Source organism: Sarcophilus harrisii, chromosome 2, assembly GCF_902635505.1.
Source record: "Sarcophilus harrisii chromosome 2, mSarHar1.11, whole genome shotgun sequence".
In the NCBI taxonomy this organism is placed as follows: Eukaryota; Metazoa; Chordata; class Mammalia; order Dasyuromorphia; family Dasyuridae; genus Sarcophilus; species Sarcophilus harrisii.
The window spans coordinates 116,897,070-116,911,471 of record NC_045427.1 but is presented as its reverse complement, the minus strand read 5'-3'; the positions used below and the strand labels follow the sequence as shown (position 1 = coordinate 116,911,471).

At 34.4% G+C, this 14,402-nt stretch overlaps 1 protein-coding gene across 2 annotated transcripts in view; it reads left to right on the top strand.

Annotated features, from left to right (window-relative positions):
- The window catches only part of MXD1 (MAX dimerization protein 1), a 28,679-nt gene that overhangs the window by 9,500 nt on the left and 4,777 nt on the right, over positions 1–14,402 (top strand). For both annotated transcript variants that reach the window (XM_031950659.1, XM_031950660.1), the window contains exons 4-5: positions 12,438–12,552; positions 13,819–13,978. In XM_031950659.1, coding sequence (XP_031806519.1) covers positions 12,438–12,552; positions 13,819–13,978 — 275 coding nt within the window. The remainder of the gene's footprint in view (positions 1–12,437; positions 12,553–13,818; positions 13,979–14,402) is intronic.

Below are 14,402 nucleotides of genomic sequence, written 5' to 3'. Positions count from 1 at the left end.
TTTTTATGCATTTTCACAATTTCAAATAGAAAATTCTTAACTCACTGCCAATCTTTTTTGCTCTGTAGTATGCTGTAGATGCCGCACAACAACTAGTTATTATCTAAGAAACTAGAACTGAAACCATAATTGTGCTAGGTAGTTCTAAGTGCTTCCAAATGACAATGGTCAAAACTCCATTGAAGATAATCCAGCAATAGAGGAATTCATTACCTCCCAAAGCAGCCCATTCCATTTCTGTTGTATATTTATTTTATATGATGCCAGAATCTACCTTTTGGCAAGCAAAATAAGCCTACGCATAAGATTTAGAACTAAGGGATCATCTTGTTCAACCCCTTCATTTTACAGATGAGCAAACTAAAGCTCATAGAGATCAAACAATTTGCCCTGTAGCATATAGGTAGTAAATAAGAGGGTAGGAATTAGAACCCAAGACTTTTGAATATAAATTCAGGATTCTTTTTATTTCACCATAATGCTATTTACTCTGCCTCATGATTGTTGCCTAAAGGATAATCTTGTTCTTATCTTAACCCTAGAATGTGAGTAATAGAAAATAAATAAATAAATAAAGGAATGAATGAAAGTAGCAAATCAACAGAACTAATTTGGCTAAGAAAAATCTTGACAGCTTGGCCTAAGAAAAAAGGTTAGAGCCTTTGATTCAGATGTTTAGATTTAATTTTTTTATGCTATTCTTTCTCTCTTCTCTATTAGGGTGGATAATTGGAATTTGACCATCCTAAAAAAATTACGTGAAAACCTATTAATGGTACCTCCCTGAGCCTGGTAGTCGAACCCTATTAATATCATCTAGGCTTCATAAATTCTATGGAATTTAGCCATTTATATTTTCAGGAGTCACTAAAAGAATGAAATGTCTTTGTCTTATTAAGGAACATAGTAATTTGGGTAAACGGCGTGTAGCAGATGGCATTTATTTCTTTTTCATACTGTAGGGCACAGTTGTACTTGAATTTCTAAAAAACTGAAATCTATAAAGCATCATGGAAATTCTATAATCAATTGGTGTTTTACTTGATCAGAATATCTACCATTGGAAATGTTGTACTGAACATCTCCATTTTAAATCATATTGATTTCCTTTGAAAAGGTGTTGGGTGTAGAATCAAGAACTGCAATTAAAGACCTGTAAGCTCACACTACCTACCCTGTTTCTGAGCAAGCCACTTTTGTTATATGGGCTCAGTTTCCTCATCTGTAACATAAAAGAACTAGACTAGATAATGTATAAGATTCAGCTTTAAATCCTATGATCCTTTAACAGGTAAGGAAATGCAAGAAAACTCTTTTTAAAAAGTTATTTTTAAAATTGAAACTCCAATTGGTGAGCATTCAAATTTGAATCTTTCATTTCAAATGGGTCTAAGAATACTAAAAGAAGATCCTAGAAATAGCTTTCTTACATGGTTTATATATGTAAATCTACCTGGAATTAGACAACTAGACTAGATCATCTATGCCAGAGCCTTTTGGCCCTATTGTTTAATGTTTTATTGCATAATTTAGGGAAAGAACTTGAGTAAACTGTATTCGAAACAGCCATTTTCATTATCTTCAAACATTTTTGCTCTCAATGTTGATTAGCCTTTGGTGCAAGATACAAATCCTTGGTCAGATCTATTTAAAATCTATGCTAATTAATTGTAAATTCTGATAGTGGCTTCCTTGATTTTTGGTCTGGTAAACAACTGCAGATTTTGTATCCAGAAGAATGGAGGTCTTCTCCCCTCTACCTCATCCTTCACTGGCCTTATGTATGACACTGTACCATGTTTATACTTTTCCACACCTTGACCTCTATCAGATATTGCTCTAAAATACAGTAAATGGAAACTGCATGGGTACCTTATTGCAACATTGCTGTAACTAACCTGGTTATTGCTGTAATTATAAGGATGTGATAATCCAGGTCTGATCTATGTTTAAAAGGGAAAGGAAAAATCAGGTATATATTTTTCAGTCCCTAAGTTCCAAAAATATAATGTTTTTGATATTCCATGTTTTAGCAGGACTTGGAGGAGAAACTGAATATGGAATTGTGGTTAAGATCATTGTGTAATAAATAGCACCTTCAGTTCTTATATACCTAATCAAAAGTCATAGATTGACTTAGAAATCATTAGAACGTTTTTCTGAACTAAAGTAGAATACTAGCACTAGGGTAAAGAGAGAATCATCAAATAGCAACTATAAAGGACCTATCGTTTTAGTTGTGATTAATTAGGGCATACCTCCAAGATATATAGTATGTCAACTTTCCTCTGGGTAAATTCTCACTCAAGAAGTTAATTCTAAGTTAGAAAGAAGCTTTAGAAACCTTCAAGAGAAGCAAGGTGATAATCCACATTCTTTTGAAGAATATTTAGAGCCTTTTTTCTTTCCTTCTGTCTTCCCTTTCTCCCCAGTGTGTCTTATATGTCTGACTCCCTCTCATTTAAATACACTTACATTTATCAAAACTAAAACTGGATCCTTTCCTTATTGATCATAATGTGGACTTTGGAGATCACCAGTATCTTTATATGGCATTTATATTTCTGTGAGAAATTGCAGAACTATTAATATGATAACTTTCATTTTCAGTATATGCAACTACCCCTACTTTTCCCTTATTTAACCTAGGAGAACAGAACAAGGAAAATATTCACAAAGGCCACACACATTTATACCCAATTGATTATTTTTAGTCTCTTCCTGTCCAGTCCCCAAACATCATACCATACTTATAAAGTTGTATAATTAGCCATGAGTGTTCACATTGTAATGAGCCAAAATATAACATCAGGAAAATTTTGTTAACTTGAGAAACTCAAATTGAGTTAGTAAGATGTTCCCCATATAAATAAGGTAACATTTTCCCCATCTCTGGTAGTCATTATTCCAATATTGGACCTAGCGTTACTCTTATTGGGTTTGGGGTTCTTAATTTAAAAGAATAATTTTCAGGAGTACTCTTAATTAAAGGATGAAAATTTCTCAAAAATAATAGATCATATTTCATTGGTCAACCATATTATTTTACTGCCTGTGATTTGCAGAACACTGTTATTAGATGATAGAGAAGTTAAAAAGAAAACATAAAACCTGGGTTTTTATCATTGAAAAACTTAGTCCAATGGAAAAAAGATGAGGTAGATGGGAATATATAAATATTTGTGTGTGTGTATTTGTGTGTATGTATACATAAATAGATATGTATACATATAGACATTATAGATACATCTGTATCTACATATAGACACATGTACATAAAACTACCTAATGGACAGGTGTATATACATTGAAAAAATAAAGGTTTGAAGAAGTTGGTAATATTATTTGACTGAAACAAGGCAGAATTTTTATGGAGATGATGTCTTAAAAGTTTTTAAATGGGAGCCAGGGAAGGGATTTGTTTTGGTGAGAGGAATGAAACAATCATTGTAGGTAATCTGTAATGACTTGGAGGTGGCAAAAGGATAAGTGTATTTCAAGCCCTCAATCATCTTTCCTATATCACTATTTATATTATCTGTTATATACCAACCCTTTATGCTATGCCTTAATCCTACTTTCCATGCCTCATCCATAACTGAAAAACTCTAATAAAAGGGAATATTTGATTTAAATGCTACCTCAGTAAATCTGGGATTTTGGCCATGTGGGTTCCCTCCATCCATATATAATGCAACCCATCCATGCCTCTTTGTATATGTTTTTTGTCTGTGTTCCACAGTAGATTCTCTGCAGGAGATAGAACCAATATGCTTGAGCTCTTTTTTATCTTTTGTGCTTCTAGCATGACTCTTGGACTGTATATCTATTATCTCTTGCTCTTATCACATTACCAGTTTATCTCCTTTTCAAATAATATATTTCCTCTAGGATGGCCCTTATGCCACATTTCTTGGGCATAGGTCACTACTGAAATGATACTGCAGCCCACTTATATCCACCAGGTTACTCACTTTTCATTCTTAAACTATAGAAAGTATAAATGATTTTTTTTTTTTTTTTTTTTTACGAACTGTGCACCTCAAAAATAAAATAAGGCCTAATTTGGCAATCCTAAGAAAGTGTACTCACAATCAGTAATTTGGGCAAGCCAAGAAATATTTTGGGGAATGACAGAGATGAAAAATATAGCTCTATATATTGTCTAAATTCAGTAGCTAAATGTAGTACCCTAAGTTAATGGGATTTATGGCCTAACTCTGATCTAACCCCTTTGAGTTACTCATTCCCATGCTTCCAAATTTTTCATCTTGAAGAGACAACATAATCAGAGTATGAGTGAAAGGGTCTAACAATTTAAATAAGGAGTGCCAAATTCAAAGTTATCAGTTGATAGTCTGTTCTGCTTTCCTGTCCACCTGTAGTTTGAAGCTTGGTTAAGAGGAATGCTTCATATAATAGAATTTTCTTTTTGGCTAGCATGAGTCATGGAAAAGTATAGTGGAATTATATAGTATGTGAATTCATTTTTCCCCCTCTCTTCTCTTTCTAGGAAAATATCTTTTTAAAAAATTCTTTAAATACCATGTCTATTGTCCAATTTGATTTAGTGTACATGGCTGCACAGGAGGCATTGGTATTATAAGTTGAGGTCTAATTGCTAACTTAAATTTTTACTAATTGTATCATAATCTAGCATTCTCACTGTAATGAATACTTTAAAATTAAGCACTGGATTTGGATATTTATCAGCCTTTCTAGACCAATCTGTTCCACTAAAATTCTCCTCTGATAAAGCTGTTAGATACAAATACACTATAAGTATAGTGGGATCCCAATTGTTCATTTCAGAAAGGAAGATATAAAGATCTGAAGCTACTTATCTATCACCCACAGATTCACTCGTTGCCACAATAAGTCAATATTGAGAGGAGAAGAGAGGGAAAAGTTCTAGCTAGGTAATCCCCCTTATCCAGTTTTCCCATTTCTGTCATTTGACCTCTTCTATTCATCTTCTGCTTTTTGCTTTGTATTATAGTCATTTATATGTTATATTCCCTCCTAGACTTTGATGACAGGAACTGTAGTGATTTTTCTTTTTCATGGGCCCCAGTACCCATCACTTATTTCAGTACTTAAGAAACCTATGATATAGATTCTTCCTTTTACTTTCACTTCCTTTTACTCCTTTAGAGTTATTGTGGCTGAAGAAATTATCACCTTAGATAGGCTAATCCTCAAACAAAAAATTAAACCATCTATTGCTAAGTCTATACTTGAAGATTTTCTAACCTGATCAAAACTTACATTTCATCTACTTAGCTTTCAAGAACCCATAATCATTTTCACTTCATTATGGGAAATTAGAATAGGATCTTGGAAGAGACATTCTACTTAATAAGCATTTAATAACAAATGTTTGTTAAGTTGAATTGATCTTTGATCCTATTTGCATTTTCTTCTCCAGAATAGCACCGTATTTTATTTCTTGCCTACAAATGTATCCTGAATTCTTCAAATTAAAAGGCTAAAGTTAACCTAAATTCAGTTTAATCAACACTTTATTAAATATTTACTATGCGCAGAGCATTGTGCTACATGCTAGGGGAACTACAAAGACATGTAAGTCATGGTCTCTGTCCTCATTGAGTTAACTGTCTAATGGAGAGATGGGATATATATGTAATAACTAAAATGCCAAGTGTAACACAGGTATATAATAGAAATGTAAATACTGTTCCATATCAGGTTTGAAAAATGAAGGGTATCAATGAAAATCCTGTTTTTTGACTTGATGTCAATAGGCCTATATGGGTTTTAGTTGACTGATATCCCAACCTGAAACAGCAGTGTCTTCAAAGTACCAAAATAAAGAAAATAATCTAAGGCTTTATCATTAGAAGTCTAGTGTCCAGATCAAGGGAAATGAGAATCACAATGTACTTATTGTACTAGTTAAATAACATTTAGAATATTGTATCTAATTCTATATCACATCTATATCACATATCGCAAAGGGTAATTCAGGAATTAGCATATTCAAGAATTGATCAAACTTAGAATAAGGTAATCTGAATGAATAAAGTAGAATGGTAAAATAGGATAAACTCTGGATTTAGACTCAGAGGACTGAGGTTCAAATCCTGGCTTTGTTTCTTAGTGTGATCTTGGGCAAATCATTTAACCTCTCTGGGCCTCAGTTTCCTCATCTGTAAAAAAAGACTGAACAATCAAGTCCCTTCTATCTCTTAATTTGTGATGCCATAATTCAAACTGAAAAAATAGAGACTACGCAGGATATGAGAACAGTTGAAGAAACTGGAGATGGTGCTCCTAGAGAAGAAATTTACTAGGGACATGATGGCTTTTATCAAATATTTGAATGGCTGCCATGCGAGGAGGGATAATACTTGCTTTTGTGGCTCCAGAGGAAAGAATTAGAAGTAATGGGTGGAAGGGAAGCAGATTTTGGATTATTATAAATTAGAACTTGCTCACAAGTTTAGAAGTATCCTGAAATGAAATAGGATGGTTTCATGAGAACTGAGTACCTCATTTCTGGAAATATTAAAGTGGAAACCCAAAGACTTGTTGAGCAAATTTATGTATGGGGTGGATGAATAGTCTTTATGTTTCATAATTTCTCTTCTGCCTCTAACATCTACCAGAACTATATGTAATTGAGCATTCCTTTGCATGTTTCTGCATTTGAGTTTCAAATCTTGCTCCCTAAAACACGAGTGCAGTTAGTATATTTGAGCCTTTGCTGTTGAGTAGTTTAATTTTCCTTCTAATTGTTCTTTCTTCATATCATTGACTGTGAAGGAATCTTTCCTCTTTTACATATTAACTTCATGTAAAATTTTTTTAAGATTAAAAAAATGTTCCCTTGGCATAAACAAGATTTGCGTTTCCTTGGAAATGGGTCAGACATTCCCTTAAATCTTTTAATTCCAGAAGATTTCAGTCTCCTTTATAGAATAACAGCCTACAATTCTCATCTGCCTAGTAAAATGCAGTTTAGTTCCCATCTGACAAAAAGAAATATTAAATTGCTTTAATTATCATTTCCCTAGCAGTAATCACCCTTCTGCAAACAGAAACAAGTTTGAAAGAATTCCCTACTCAATAATCTGCCCATACAGTAGTATTATATCTGTCATACAGATCTAGAAAATTTGAATAGGGAAACCAACTCAAAATTTTGACACCCTCTAGTGTTGCCTCCAAGCTTCCCATAGAAAACACATACACATACACACATGCACACACACATATATGCGCACATGTATTCTTGCACGCATGCACTCTGCCAAAAAAAAAAAAAAACTTTTAAGTTTAGAGGAATCAGCGTAACCCTGAAATCAGAGGAGAACTAGATTTGAATCCTTCTTTTGGTCTTAATACTTTTATGACTCTGAGAAAGTCATTTTTATACCTCCCTTGACCTCAGTTTCATCATTTGTAATATGAAGAAATTAGATTAGATGGGCTCCTCTGAGGTCTCTTTTTAGCTCTAGATCCTTGTTCCAATGATCTAAACTAGTCATAAGTTGACTTCCATACTGGTAGTTCTCCATACTGTTGAAATAAAGGACTAGTTCAAAAAAAGTTAGCTATCATATGAGCTATGTTTGTTCCTTCTAATTGCTAATCACAGTTGAGGTCAAAGGTAGATTGGTCCATGAAGACTATTATAGGGCAAAGGTATGTTTAGAATAATTAAACTGCCCTTTCTAAATAGTCAGCAGGTAAAGAAGCTTTGCTATAGATGCCTATAAAATATCATGGAGCTAAAAATCTTCCATTTCTCCCAGGGACTATGTTCACATTTTTATACATGCAAAGCTAGTTTGTGAAAAATTACCACTTGTACCTTTGGCACATATTAGAAAGAAAAAAACAGATATGGACAAAGAAGAGAGAATTAATCTTGATTTGTTCTTTGACAATCTTAAGATATTTTTACCAAGCTTTATATTGAATGATATAGTTGATTACAGAATAAAATATATGTCTTATTTGATTTATGATTCATAGAGTTCTAGAAATGGTTAAAAATAAGAGATTGTTTTCCTGGATTTTATCCTTTTATCTGCCCACTACCCTCAAAATAATTAAAATATTCAGATATCTAAATACAGCAAGGAAAGATGAATATAATAGTGCTACAAGTTATATAGTCTATGCAGATGCCACCCTACTATCCTTAAGTTTAAAATGGTTTTGATTTTGGTTTTGATCAGCTTTGATTTTTGTTGTTATTCATTTGGAAACTGATAAGTTTTGAAGTGAGTAGGAAATCTTATCTGTGTGAAGGAATAAGTAACTACAATGTCACATGGTGTTTTCAATAAAATAATTGATTTTTCTAAATTTTATCCAAATTATCCCCTTACAGAGTAAATGTTTTTCACCTGCTAATAGCTGTTTTCTCTGGGTTTTTTTTAATGTGTCAATAAGGCAAAGTAAGTTGATAATCTGATTCCTCACTTGTAGGTAATGAAATAGTCCAAATCTGAAGATTTACAGAGAGAATGGAAGGCTTATGAAGGGATGGTCCTTTTTATACAGTCAATATTCCCAACTCCAAACTAGTTTTGAACTCACACTTCTGCATTTTATAACTAACTCCTTTTAAAAACTTTTTTGATATTATTCTCTACTAAGAGAACAGTTCACTTTCCATAGTAAGTGAAAATCTCCAAGTCATGAGGAAAACTGAGGATCATACATGCTGACCAGTTGTCTTTCTCTAAAGATTGTTCTCCTTTTGTTAGACCTTGAACAATACCTTTTTTTTTCTTACCACAAGACTACTGAATAAGACTGTTAAAAGGAAAAAATCCAAAAGGGGAAACCAAGCTTCAAGTGAATTTGACTTTGCCTATAGTTAAATTACTTTGCTTATAGACTATAGTGAAACTGAAATTCTGAAACCCAGAAAATTATGCATGTAGTATCAGAATAGCAGTATTTTAGAGTTGGAAGGTCATTAAGTCTATCCCATTCTATACTCTCTTTATATAATCATGAGAGGGTTTATAGCTTCTGCTTTAGCACTTCCAAAGAAGGAATCCATACTGTCACATGAAGTGCCCTTTTCCATTTTTGGATAAGCTCATATTCCTAATTCTACCTTATGTTGCACTAAAATGGCTTCTTATAACTTCTAGCCATAAGTCCCAATTTTGTCATCTGGAGCTATAGAAAAGAAACTTAAATCTCTTAGTTTTTTATAACTGTCCTGCATCTTATCAAATCAATCAAAATATATTTACATACAAATCTTGCACAAAATGGTTACTAGTATTATGACAAAAAGACATTTATGATACTGTCTTTGCCCTCAAAAAGCTTATTCTCTAATGGGGAAGTATAGATTTAAGAAACTAAGGATACAATAGATGTCATATGTTTTCTGTCTTGTCAAAATGGGTATTATCAATAAGAAAGGTTGAGTTCAGGAAAAGAAGGGATTAATTTATGTTAGGGTAATCTTAGAAGGCTTTATAGAGAAGTATAAAGAAAAATCAAATTGTAGTAGTTTTTTTTTTTTTCTTATATCCAGAGAAACTGGACTGGACTGATTCTTAAATTTTGGCATAATAAAGTCCAAACTAAGATATCGCAGAGAAACCTAATGGATATTTATGAACCATACACCATATGTCAGTAAACTATTCTTGTTTTTTCCCTGAGGCAATTGGGTTTAAGTGACTTCCTAGGGTCACACAGCTGGGAAGTATTAGTGTCTGAGATCATATTTGAACTCAGGTCCTCCTGACTTCAGGGCTGGTGCTCAATCCACTGTGCCACCTAACTGTCCTCAGTAAACTATTCTTACCTAGCACTTTAAAATATAATTTTCTATCTTCTCCCAACTTTTTCTCCTTACCTCTCTGTTTTATTCAGTTAAGTCCTATGGCTTGGAGAGTATGTGACTGTCTCCAATATGTGTAATGACACTGATCTGATAACAGTTTTCTCTTGCTAAACCTTAGCCTTAAGTTACTCCCATCATCTACCTCTCTTCCACTCCTACTGAAGAGCTACTGAACATAACTGAATGAAATCTCACTATTGTGCAAATTGGGTATATTACAAATTCTTGTTATCCAACCTGAACTTGGCTCTCATTGCATCGATACCCTTTTTTATTTCTTCCTAATTGATTCCCTATCTCTCTTTTCACAAAAACTATTCCAAACCTTCTCTTCTTTCTTTAAGCCTCCCTTCCCACTTTCCACTCCACTAAGCTGAGGAGCTTGTTTCTGACTTTATTGATAAAAATGAGACCATTCAAAGAGAGCCTCATCTCCCACATAAGCTTTCTCTCCTTACATTCTCTTCATCTCAAAATCCCTTGACAGCAGCTCCTATTCTCTCTTCCTTCCCATGATATGTGACCGAAAGTGGCCTTTTTTGCCAAGGCCTGTCTATATATATTTGATCCCATCTTTTTCCAACATAGTATATCATCCTCTTTCTCAAATCTTCAATTTCTATCAACTAGTTCTTTTCCTACTATGTGCATTCAAACACATCTAAGTGTCCTTCATTCTTTAAGGAAAAAAAAAAACAACTTACTTCTACCAATCCCTTAAGCCTTCAAACAATATATCTCCTCTCCTTCTCAACCAAACTACTTGAAAAAGCTGTCTACACTCCACTTCTCAGTTATTTCCCAACTCCTTGCAATCTTACTTCCAACTTCATCACTCAACAAAAACTTCTCTTTCCAAAGTTTCCAGTGGTCACTTAATTGTCAAATCTGTTCCTGATCCCAAATTCCTAATCCGTCTTAACCTATACTCTGCATCTGACATTGTTGATCACCTTTTCCTCCTAGATTTTTGTTATACTCTTCTCTCTTGGTTTGCTTCTTACCTTCCTGATCACTCTTTCTCAGTCTCTTTTGTGAGCTCTTCAACCACATCATGGCCCTTAATTGAATATTCCCCAAGATTTTGTCCTGTGTCTCTTCACTATATATGCTCTCTATTGGTAACATCAGCTCCCAGAAATTTAATTTTTCTCTCTATGCAGAACTGCATATCCATCTCTAATTTATCCTTCAAGCCTCCATAGTGCATTAACAATTAATCACCCATTAGAAATTTCATTGGTTATTCCAGAGACATCTCAAACTCAATCCATTATATTTTCCTTCATTAAGACTCCACTATTTTTATTGAGGGCACTACCATCCTTCTACTCTCCTAGGTTTGTAATCTCAGTAACATATTGGCCTCCTCGTTATCTCTCATCCTATATCACTAGTTAGTTGCCAGATTTTGCCAAATTTACCTTTACAATAGCTCTGATATCCAAGCATTTCTTATTCCAAACTACTAATACCATAAGGTATGATATAGATGAGTGGTGATAAGGACTTAAACTTATCACCACTCACCTGTATCATTGCAACACCTTCTATTGGTCTCTCAGCTTCAGGTCTCTCCCAACTTCAGTCTATCCTATAAACAGGTCTTACTGTATGATTCCTCTACTCAATTGCTTTCAGTAATTTAATATTATCTTTGCAATAAAACAGAAACCCCTCAGTTTAGCTTTTAAATCTTTGCACAATCTGGCCCTAGCCTCTCTTTCCAGCCTCATTGTATGTTACTTCCTGTTTTTCATTCTGAGATGAGCTAAACTGGCTTTCTCTTTGTTCCTCATACATAGTATTCCATCTCCATTCACCAGGCCTTTCCTATACCTGTCTCATATTCCTGGAATGCACTTTTTTCCTTCTCTTCCTTATAGAATCCCTCTCTCTCTTTAAGATGTCACTTGGCTACCATCTTTTATATGAAAACTTTCCTTCCTAATTTCTCCAACTGCTAGTGCCTCCTTCTTAAATTATCTTGTATTTTTACTACTTTTTTTCTATTTGTATTTATGCTGTATATAATTTGTTGTTTTCCCCCATTAGGACATTTATTGCATATAGGGATTGTTTCATCATTTGTACCTAATACCTAGGTGCATAATAGGAATTTGATACCTGTTGCTTAATTTATTGATTACAATAAAGCATTTCTTTCTAGTCCTAATTGGAGACTATTCAGTGTCTGTTTAAAAGTATACATCAAAGACAAATTGAATAGAATCTTAGCCACACAGTGTCTTATTATGTGGATTTATTTGTATTTCTGATAAAATGGTCCTAGAAACGTAATTCCAAACAAGACAAGCATGATCTAGTATAGCCTATAGGAACTAATAGTAGTACTGCACTATCATCAAAAAATTATCAATATTATAAAAGGGGTTTCACATTATAGACAAGGATCCCAGTATTTACTGGGTTTTATTCAGTCATCTGATGGGAAAAGAAAATTGATTTTGCCAATATCTTTTCCAATGATACCTTTAAAATCTATCTTGTCCTGTTACCATTTTTTCTTGCTGACTTTTCCTGCCTGATCTTGTATTCTGAAGTGCAAATGTGACTTTTTGCATTGCAGACGTGCCCACCTTCGCTTGTGCCTTGAGAAGCTGAAGGGGCTCGTACCACTTGGACCTGAGTCGAATCGTCATACTACTTTAAGCTTATTAACAAAAGCAAAGTTACACATAAAGGCGAGTGTACATTTGGCTTCCTTCCTTGAATTTCCAGTGAAAATTTTTCTTGTTTATGAAGGTCTGGACTGCTTGTTAACAAATAGTTGATATGAAAAATTGTGTTCATTTTATTCTGTATCAAGATTCCTGCTTAAGGTACTTTTATATGTACTTCCTCAGTAGGATAAATAATGGTTTGACTTCTGGTTGATAAGTCTCATAAGATAACACTGGGAAAAGACACCATCATTTAGAACTTTTCTGCTCTAAAGCAGAGGTGTCAAACATGTGGCTCCTAACATTCTCAAGTGAAACCCAATCTACATTAAAATGTAGTTCCTAGCTGATTTTAATTCTTTGATATATTAATGAAAAAACAAATGTATAAACTTGTGTGATTTTCTAAATCAATATGCTGCCCATAGGAGTCCTTTGTACATTTTAGTGGCCCCTGTTTCTATTTGAGTTTGACACTCCTACTCTACAGAATATTGTTCTGATGGCAGGGAATGTGGCAAGGTGGAGGAGGGATGTGTTAAAATGAGTACTCCCTGAAAATGTAAATGATGTCTGAGCTCTTGTGCCAGGTGATTAAAATAATGGTTTAAAAGGAACTGTTATTATGGGCTTTAAAAGAAGTTAATTTGATACTTAACGTGACACAAAAAGTACTTCTGTAACTGAGGGAGATATGTTGAATAAAATGACTTTAAATTGAGGTCTGTTTCTCAAGACTTTTTAACCTATAACTTCTTCAAAGCTCTTCCAATATTGTGAGACTTAAAGTGCAGTGTGTCCCCCAGACACATAAGACAGATCTCAGAGCATTCTTGACCCCAAAGATAGGATGCTGGGCTACCAGACCACATTCTTCAGCGGGGCAAGTGGTGCAGTTGGAAAGAGCACTGGAAGTGGAGCCGCAGGGCCTGGCTTCAAGTCCTACCTCGCACACACATTGCCTGTGTGACCTCGGAAAAGTCACTTGCCCTTTCTGGGCCTCAGTTTCCTCATTTTAAAAATGAACTAGAAGGAGTCTGTGATTCCTTCAAGATCTAAAGCTGTGATCCCTATAAGGAAATGATTATTGATGTCATAGACATTGGAGGACAATACCAGTGGCTCCCCAATGAGCTTCCTTACTGAGATAAGCAAGAAAGTCAAGACATCAGAAAGCCTTCTGGGGACAGGAGTGTGTTTCAGAAATGAGACACAGATTCAAGGTAGTTAATTACTGGTTTATAAGCCTAATCTAAGGATTCCTCTGAAAACTCCTTTAACCTGCAGAAGCTTGAAGACTGTGACAGAAAAGCAGTACACCAAATAGACCAATTACAGCGAGAACAGCGGCACCTGAAAAGGCAGTTGGAGAAATTGGGCATTGAGAGGATAAGAATGGACAGCATAGGATCGACAGTCTGCTCAGAGCGCTCTGACTCAGATAGAGGTGAGACCCTCATTTCAATGACTGTGTTTTCATTTGAAATATCTTCCCTTCGCTCTTCCACATCCATATTTTCCCTTCTCCATGCTCCACAAAGTAATACATATAATTCATACAAATAATAATGCTAACTGCTATTTCCTTGGTACTCTCGATGTTTATAAACACTTCCCTTAACAGCTCTGTGTGAGGTAGGTAGTCCTAACTTACAGATGAGACAACTGAGGCTTGGAAGGAAATTAAATAACCTACCTGTGTTCATACAGCTAGAAAGTGTCAGAGCCAAAATTCAAACAAAGCACCTTTGACTCCAAATCCAGGACTTTCTATAATAACCATGTTATCTCATCAGCATGATGCAACCTAAATTGAAAAGGAGGACTGGCACTCATCTGAAGAACTTAAACAATGGCTAACAAGAATTATT